The sequence below is a fragment of the Oculina patagonica genome, chromosome 10, assembly GCF_052425735.1.
Source record: "Oculina patagonica isolate OP01 chromosome 10, crgOcupat, whole genome shotgun sequence".
Classification (NCBI taxonomy): Eukaryota; Metazoa; Cnidaria; class Anthozoa; order Scleractinia; family Oculinidae; genus Oculina; species Oculina patagonica.
The window spans coordinates 876,893-886,665 of NC_135767.1; the positions used below are offsets into that span (position 1 = coordinate 876,893).

Here is a 9,773-nt window from a genome sequence, read left to right on the forward strand (position 1 = left end):
GCATCTTCTTTTTAATAATGGGGCAAATTTACTCCACTAAGAACCTGGGCAGACGCAGCATCGGCTGCAAAAGACAGGATAGCCTGGAAGCGAAAGCCAACAGCCCGATTCTCCACACATAGTTCTATTGGAAATCCGCTAATCTGATTGGTTTTCCAATTGTTTTTAATTATCTGATAGAACACAATCGCGCGCGCGTAGCTATTCTTAATGTTTTTGGCTAAAAAGTGCACAAACTTGTTCGTTTTGGACTGTAATCCTTTAGAGTTTCTACTAAAACAATTAGACAACTCGCTCTCGTTATTTTTATGAGCGATAGAAAACTCGGGCTCGTAGCCTAATTGTTAAATAGAAAAAAGCGCCCGGGTATTATACATGACCTCAGACGAACACTCGAGAAAGTCTGGGAAAATCAGAAAGTTTATGTAAACCCGAGTATTAGGCAAAAGTTCTACATAAGTACCTTCGAGTCTTTTCAAAGTTTCTGGAGTGTTTGAACCAGTTCGCGATGTACTGACAGGAAGCGGCCGTATTCTATATATGTCTTTTATAAAATATAGCAAGCAAAATGGTATAACATGCCTTATAGGGACGGCGGAACATTTTTCCAATTAAGGGGTGGGGGGGGGGGGGGGCAATAGTGACAAAGTGGGGGAGTGGGTTGTTTTTTTTATTTTTTTTTTGGAAGAGAAAAAAAAAATCCATCTGTAGGCAATACTGCCTGCAGACAAATTCCCTATATACACAATGATGTCTACTCAAAATTTTCAGCGATGTTTCACAAGTGTTTAAAATATTTTTATTTTTTTTTTTTTTTTTTGTTTATCCCGGAGAAGCGCCCCCCCTTTTTTTTTTTTTTTTTTTTTTTTTTTATATAATGTATATAAAAAAAAAAAAAAAAAAAAAAATTAAAAAAAATAAAAAAAAAAAAAAAAAAAAAAGAAAAAAAAAAAAAAAAATTATATAACTAAACAATAACCAGGAGCAGTTTTACCATTTTTTTTACAAATTTTTGAAGGAGCTGCCCCTCAAACTCGTAACGTAGTCCGCCTTCGTAATGGTAATGCACGTACGTAATAAATAAAACCCAATTGTCTGAAATTCCGTACTAACAAAAAAATAATAATACAGACACTAGATAACGTTTTGAAATTCATCGAGTTTATTTTAATACCTACAATTAATTTATTGATTCTTTTGCTAAAATGGCATTTTTTTCGTTATACAACATACTTTCTTACTTTATATTAGCCATGTAATAGTGTTAAGCTCTATTTCCTTTTAGTTATCCCTATATTTTTACAGTTTTTGAACAGAGTTGATTTTTAACAAAATTAGTTCAAACCTAAAATTCCTAGACCCATAAACATCGTTGCGCTAAAATCGATTTGTTTTGAGACGACTGTCGTAAACAAAGAAAAAAAGGCCTGTTAGCATCGTTCACTTGTTGCGCTATTAACCAATCAGATCTTAAAGCAAATCGTCAATAATGACGATTTGTTGTAGTTTTGAACCTGATTGGATGAGAAGACAGCAGCTTTGCTGTGATTGGTCAGACGTTGGTCAGAGGTTTTGGCGGGAACCAAATTGATGGAAGGTGCATTATGGTAGAATGCTGAGACTATTTTGCTAAAAGAGAGCAACTCTACAGCGAATTAAACACCAAAGTTTTTGCTTTTGTCGGCCTTCAATCTAATCGAGTAAACAGTCGTCTTTCTTTAACTATTCAATTATTCCCTCACTTGAGAAACGTCTATGACCCGAAACATTCCATATTGGTGACGTAGCACTACAGATTTTCATGCTGTCTCTGATTGGTTGCTGCCGGGTTTTGAATTTTCGCGCGCAAGAAACAACCAATCAGGAACAGTGCATAGAACTTTCTAGACGTACGACATCAGACCTCTCTCAAAAGGAGGAATTACGAAAAATTAAATGCGCAAATATATAGGAACATCCGTTTAAATATACTTGCAGCCTAACTAGTCTTAGGTCATCATATATCTACTGTTCAAGCTATTTCCCTCCTTTCAACTCAAATAGTTTGTTTTGAAGATGTGTGTCAAATGTTGACTTGCGAGATCTATTTTGTCTTGTGCTTTCTCTATAAACATTAGAGTGTTCTCCTGAAATCAATTGTCGCAGCGCTTTCTGGAAATCCGTTTTAAAAAATGTGAATAAAAACGGATTGAAAAGCGCTGAACTAATCTTTAAAAACAAAAACATTACGTTTACCCATTGTGGGATTGTCATTAGAAGTGAATTATTCAAGTCTATTAACAGAGTCAGGAAAAAATACGGAAACCATGCAGACACGAAACAGATTAACATGACCAGGTAGACTATTAATGATCTTTTCACATTGATACTTTGTTTCTTTCTCTGTACAGCGTTACTGTGCCGAAAAGAAGACATTCTCATTCGTTTCTCCTTGCTCCGTTTCATGATGATATAAATACGAATAAAAGCCACAAGCGTGACAATAAATGGGACGAACACAAACAGTGAAAGGACCGTTGCATTGTAGATGAGATGAGCTTTTAAAATGTCTTGTGAGGAAATGATCAGAAGCTGCGCCAGCGATACAGTCATTGCTGATGTCCAAACGGAAATTAACACAGCGGCAATGCGCGGCTTAGTGACAATAGACGTGTACTTGAAAGGTGATGATATCTTCAGATACCGCTCCATAACCGCAGCTGATAGGTGCAGAATGGTTGATATGGCTAACCCTCGCTGGCAGATATCCATTGCTATACATATGGATTCGTTAAGTAATACTACATTACACGATATAACCAATGGCACCACAAGCACGCCTGAGAGTAAATCACTCGCCGCTAAGCTGAGGAGAAAGAAATTGGTCCTGGTACGAAGGTATTTCATGTTCCATGCCAGCACAAACACCAAGCTATTTGCCAGCGTGATTAGAAATGCTGTCAACCCAAGGAATGTAAAAATTACTTTCATTTCTGTGTCAAGCGTGAACTCTTCGTCGTATCTGCCATGATCTGTTGACAAGTTGTGTTGCGAGGAATTCTCGGCTTGGTCAACCATCTTTTTGCTATATTTTTAAACAGGTGCTGTCGTATAACGGTTAAAGTTTGTCTTTTAATTTTGGAGAGATCGTTGTTGATTGTCCTGTCTTGCCTTCCCTGGTTGGCTGCGAAAGAACTGAGGATAGAAAGTACAAAGCTTAGAAAAGTAATCTCATAAACTTGGCAAGCTAAATATATTCTATCTTTTGATTTCTTGAGGGGTCCAAGCTGTAGCAAGATTTAGTGTTGAAAGAAATCTGAGCTGTCAACCCTTCTGTAGTGTATTGCGTGTAGACAGCAATTTGTGTACACTAATTTGTGCATGCTTTGCGAGCCTATGTAGATCCCTAAGGCTTCCTCTGTGAGTGTTTGTCGGATAATGGCGGTCGCTTGATCTTTGTGTTAATCCTTTTTAACATATTTGTAAGCGCCTAGAGCAGGCCTGGATAGGCGCTATAAAAATATTTTTTTTTTTTTTTTTTTTTTTTTTTTTTATTAATTCGTGCTTTTCCAACGGAATCCTGTGACTTTCATGCATCCAACCACTACACCCACGAATTGCGCAGCATGGAAATATTGGCCAATTCTTTTCAAGTGTTTGCCGTTCGTAATCCGTCTTTATCTTCCTTAGCAATAACCATCCTTGTTAATATTCGGCTTATTACTACTTCATTAGCGTTTTTTCAACATAAGAAAATTATTATTTTGAGGTTTCCTTCAACAAGAAAGTAATTTTGTACACCAAATCAGTGACATCAAGCACTTGGAGCTTTGATCGCCCTTTCCAACATTCACAAACATAACCGAAACTTTTCTTAAACTCGAAGAAACTTGCTGGTAATTTACGTAGTAAAACTGAAATATATACAGTAGAACCCCGGTAACTCGAACTCTGAAGGGAAACGAAAAACAGTTCGAGTTAGCGGGGTTTCGGACGGGCGGGGGGGAAGACCGAAGCCAGAACGACAGGCCACCGGCCACGAGAGAAGAGGGAGGCGAACGGACGCGGCCGGAGGGGAGCGAACGAAAGAGAGGGGGACAGAAGGGAACGAAGCGAGAGCGGGGCGAGAGAGGAGACAGAGACGAGGAGACAGGGAGGAGGGGAGGGGTCGTTCGAGTTATCCGTGTTCAAGTTACCGGGGTTCTACTGTACCTGTAAATTGCCATAAACAAGAGCCATTTAAAACAAAAAACGCATCACAAGGGAAGATCTGATTCCCGTCCCATTCCCCCACCAAACCGGTCTTAGCTTTAATCGAGAAATCACTGAAACCAGGAGTACTCACGTAATGTACAGAGTTAAAGTTGCAGCTAGTTTAAGCTTTTAACATGTTTTTGGTAACGTCCAGGAGGTATATTGTTGTTTGGCACTTTTCAATGGAATCAACACAAAAGCTAGTAATTGTCAATATGCTCATGCAATGTACGCGTCGTGTTTGTCCCGTGTAAAGTGCTGTTGCTATGTGTAAGGCCATAATGAGTTCATTCAGTGATATAGGTGCCTCACATGCCGAATGGCATTTTATAAAGCTAGGTACATTTTAGATTTGTTACGTGTGTCTTTAATGCATGTCTGAACGCAATCGACTCGTCGTTTTGGATTATCCGTGGTGGTAATTAGTAGAAATAATGAGTGAATTGTGTTTGTACGAACTCTGTACAGTGCATCGATTCCATGGCATACCGTTACTTCTCAGTTCTAATTAAGGCATTTCTCTTCATATTCCATACTGTGCTACATTAATTTGTGGAGTTATCTACTCAAAGCAACGAAACGTCTAACGAAAGCATCATCAAAATACACAAGTAGCTTCTAATTAATGTCGACAAAACAGCTCCGAAAACGAAAATCAGTCATTTCAACCGTTCAGTTTAAAGATCATAGAAAGGAGAACTAAACCTTACCCGCTTCTATTTCTTGTGTTTAGAATGATTTCCTTACTGTTGCCAGGGTTCAAGTCATGACTACCATCATAGCTAACAGCAACGATCAATGCATTAATTTACTTGAATTCAAAATCGTTTGTTTTAAGCAGCAGAGAGGGATTAAAATTATGAAAAAAACTATCTCTTGGGGGAATACTTTTCTTTGTGATAATGGATGGGACTAAAGACAACAATGGCGTCTTTCAGTTTCGATATTGTCTATGTATTTAAATACGTTTTAAGTTACGATGCCTACATATAAATTCTCCTCATACTGTTCCCTTATATTTCTTATATTACCACTTTCTTTGAAAGAGCGAAAGTAGACAAAAAAGGATCCAATGTAAATAAGAGGGGAGGAATGATATATAATTAAATTAACGGAAACAAAACGTAAATAGTAAAATAAAGGAGACAAAATCCGCAACCCGTTAAAATTATGTGAAGTAAATATTAAAGATTCAAGGAAAGGAAATTGGAGGCTAAGACAACCGCTTGCCAATTCTTAATTTCAGTGCCAAGCTCAAAGTATGAACTCCCCTTACGGACTGCAATAAATTTCTGCTTATAACAGTTCGGAGAATTTGGCGGTACCTCAAGACAGTGTCCCTTGATGATTCTCTCTGTTCCTTTCAACTGTCTACTTAAGAGTGTATTGTTACTGAAAGGGGCATTAGATGTTGATTACACTTTGAAAACTAAACAATTCCTGACGAGATAGAAGTGGCACGAAACGAAAAAAAAATATTAAAAAAAAAAATATACACGAGATTGAAAGTGAAGTGAAAAGTCTTCCTATAATCGAGGACAACGCTACTGTGAATCAGCAGTTTGAGACATCTTCAGAATCCACGGCGGGTTAATCGGAGCGATACGAAGTAAACCGAGTATGCTGCTCGGTTTACTTCGTGTTATCTCGACCAACCGCGCCTGGGTAAGGTTACATAAAACGCCCACTTTTGAAAGTGCTCACTAAGTACGACACTTACGAATCTGCTATGGTTACACCTACGACGGGTGTTGCATGGAACATTCAAAGCGCACTTGTAAGTGTCTGCCTTGATATCTATCTGAAATCTTTGTTAGTGTTTATTGTATTAGTCTTCTCGATGACTAGTTTAAAACGTAAGGAGTGGATAACAAAGGCATTTTAAACCTTCCCCACTTTCACCTCTCAGAAAAAGTTCTCGTTAGCTTCATTGAAGCTATGGCACCTATATAGGTCCCGTATACTTACGTGCTATTTTTGACGTAAAAAAATTTTTATGCAACACCCGCAATTTTTGTTGCACAAACGACACTTAAAGTGCACACTTACGAAAATCGTAAGTGCAGTCACTTCAGTTACGAGTACACATTAGTATACCCGTAATTGTTACGGGCGTTTTAGTGCACCTGGGCCCTGGGTCTCCTAGGATACATTTCGGGATAGCATGGGAAATTAAAGGGACTGTGTCACGGATTTTAGCTAAGTTTAGGCGTGGGAAATGACCAACAAAATCAGTGAAATATAAAAATGACCATTTAAAACAGGGAAGGAACATTTCAATAACATAGCAGATACAAAAGAAGGTATGGATGGCCAAAAGTGACGAAGATTGAAACGGATTGCGATTTGGGTTTTTGAAATATTGTTGGGCTGAACAGTTTTCAAAGTTAAATTCATTTGCTTGTAATTTTAATTTATAACGCCCGGGAGACAAATTAGCTTGCAATGAAGCTACCTGCGTTTTGTCACTTTAGACCATTAGAAGTAATTCTTTGCAAGTACATTACGACGTTTTATAGCAAAACTTTATAAATTTTACCGTTTATCTAGCCATGAGACAGTCCCTTTAAATATGCAGTATAGTAGGTTTCAGTTGATATGGTGTCACGTTGGCAATAGTTGTGTCAGCGAACGGTGAAATTTCTCCCCTTCTTTTCTTTTGCAAACTATTAACAATTGTTTGGCAAACCAATCTGGCGGCTGTGAAAACGCTTTGTATCTATTTACCACACTGTCAAACATACAGGTGTAGAGAAGCTGCTTTCTCTGTTTACAACAACTTTCTGTTAAGGAAAAGTTTAAGCATTTTGTTGTGACAGAATAATTATCGATAATTGAAATGAAAAGAATTGGAAAACCACTTTCGAGTTTAATAAGTTTCAATTAAGGACAAGTTTTTCGGCGTAAAAAAAATTAGTAAAAGATAAAAGAAAACGGTTGTGATCGTTCTGTTATGTCAGTTTAAGAATTATTTTAATTCTTGAGTTCGTCTGGAAAACGCAACCTCGTTGCAGAGTTTCAAAATTCAGGCACGAGTGAATAATATGTTAGTCGCCCCCTTTTTTTAATAAAATGTAAATTAAAACACGCTTAATTAAGTACTAAGTACAGTTCTTGACGGAAACAAAAGTTATAGGCTATAAGCCCCCATGGTCGGTATGCTGACTTGTTCTACTTTATGTTAACTGAGCAAGTAACTAAACGAAAAAAGGAATAAGTAGCTAAACAAAACTAGGAGAGTTCCTCGTCAGAAAGGATCCAAGCACAAGCATTAAAGTTGCCGACCGAATAGTTGGCAGGCAGGGAGGATCTTGTGTTTTGCATAAGAATTTTTGTGATGTATTTCAAGAGGAAACGCAGCACACGATAAGGAACGATTGTAAAACTTAAACAGTACAATCGATTGTGAACGAGCAAAACAGAAGCAAGTAAACCTTTGAAGAATACGAAAAGCAGTAAATATTTTTTTCAGCTGCCTTAGCAAAAATGATGTAAGCTAGATAATAAATTTGTCAAATTTAATCTTGTCTTAAAAAAACTGCAATCGCAAATAGTAGAATAAATATTTTAGCACTAACCTTCAATAATCCTAAGTTTTTCCAATCTTGTCTGAGGAACAGTTAAAAATCCTGTTAAATCAAATAAATTTACCAGAGTAAATAATTTCTTTCGTCATCAAATGAAACCCGGTGAGATATGCGGATAAGAAGACTATATAGAGTTAAATTAACGTTAATTGAGAATCAGATAGGAGGATTTTAGTGATTAACGCTGTCAATCAATGTGATTGGTAGCATTTGACCGCGTGAGCGTAGAGGTGACATCTAATTATTCTTTTATAAAATTTTTTGTTCAAAGACGTAAGTGTGAAAACCAGAATTTTCGTCTTAAAGGGATTCCGAATTTGCTACTCATGAGCAGTAACGATTCGTCGGTATTCGTGCGTGGATTGTATTTTAAATAACCTTACCACTAAGATGTCGGTAACGATCTGAAGAAGACAATTTGCCCCAAATTGAGCAGGTTGCATTTCTTTAGCAATTAACACGGTCGGGATGATAATGAAAATATTTAAACACAAATTATACCTCCTAAAGGTTTTTTGCTTTTTAAATTTAACTTCGACATTGCTAGAAAGATCTATTGTCACTCACAATTTAAATAGTTTAATTTTTTTTAAATATTCTTTTAACTACCGTATTAAGACCTATTAATACTTCTTTAAGAGGCTTTCACCGCAGGGAGGACAGTTTTATGTCAAAGTTGAAGAGTTAAAAATACAAACAAAGCAAAATTGAGGAGTAATCTCTATTCCGTCGGATCTCAGCTTTTGGAACAAACATAAAACTAATGTGAAAGTAGGTTGAGGAACAAAATTGGCAATATTTTAAAGCGACCTATGTTGATACATTGTTGTTAGTTAAGGGATTTGAATGATTTTTCTAGAATTGACTCATTTGTCAAAACGGTTGCCAAACCACCTTAACCAAAACAATCAATTGTATTTAGTGGTTTGCTTCACGCAAGCAAAACCCCAACTGAGAATTATAAGCTAAAACTTAAGACTAAACTTCTTTATAACGAAGTTCCGGAGCCCCAGTAAAACAAACCATATTTCCCAGCACAGCCAAAGTTACCAAAATGGAACCCGATATAACGACTGAACTTCTTTATAACGAACTCCCCGGTAAAACAAAACTTTTTTCCAAATTGTAACAAACCTCCGTTATAACGAATACACGATGTTTTTCAGCCCAGGCAAAGCTACCAAAATGGAACCCCGATATAACGACTGAATTACTGAACCTCTTTAAAACGAAGTCCTCGGTAAAATTAACCGTATTTCCCAGCACAGCTAAAGTTATCAACTGTAATGAACCTCTGTTATAACAAATAAACGATATTTTTTAGCCCAGGCAAAGTTAGCAAAATGGATTAAGCCCTGATATAACGACTTAACTTCTTTAAAAAGAAGTCCTCGGTAAATTAAACCGTATTTTCCAGCACGGCTAAAGTTATCAACTGTAATGAGCCTCCGTTATAACGAATACACGATATTTTTGTCAGTCCAGCTAAAGTCACCAACTGTCCAAAGTATGGAAGCAGAGCCCGGTATAACGAACATATTTTACACTCAGTCTCAGTCCATTGATACATCGTCTGCATCGTTATAACTAGGTTTTACTGCACTATAGGAAATGTATGGAGACCAACAAGGAAAGCCTTTTATGTCTACAAAAAGTACTAAATGAACTACGGTTTTACATAACAAACTTCAAGTTCACCAGTATACGTAAAACGCCGACTGAAGACACAAAGCTTTAAAACGATCCGCGACTTTGACTTTCCTAACATTCTGACATCTACATTTAATTAGGTGGTAAAAATCTAGAGATATCACACCAACCGTTAAAAACTAAAATGAATGTTAAAAATGTTAAAAACTAAAGGGATTTTATTCTACAGGGATTTTTAAAAAAAATACTTTATCAACTTCAAGTCAAACAATTTCGTCAGGAGCTAAGAGTTCGAGTTCAATT

At 36.9% G+C, this 9,773-nt stretch overlaps 1 protein-coding gene across 1 annotated transcript; it reads right to left on the reverse strand.

Annotated features, from left to right (window-relative positions):
• Positions 1-1,229: 1,229 nt before the first annotated feature.
• LOC144628933 (histamine H2 receptor-like) lies at positions 1,230-3,161 on the reverse strand. The gene has a single exon (XM_078487056.1). The coding sequence runs from the start codon at positions 3,055-3,057 to the stop codon at positions 2,017-2,019; it is 1,041 nt and encodes a 346-aa protein (XP_078343182.1). The 5' UTR covers positions 3,058-3,161; the 3' UTR covers positions 1,230-2,016.
• Positions 3,162-9,773: the final 6,612 nt, after the last annotated feature.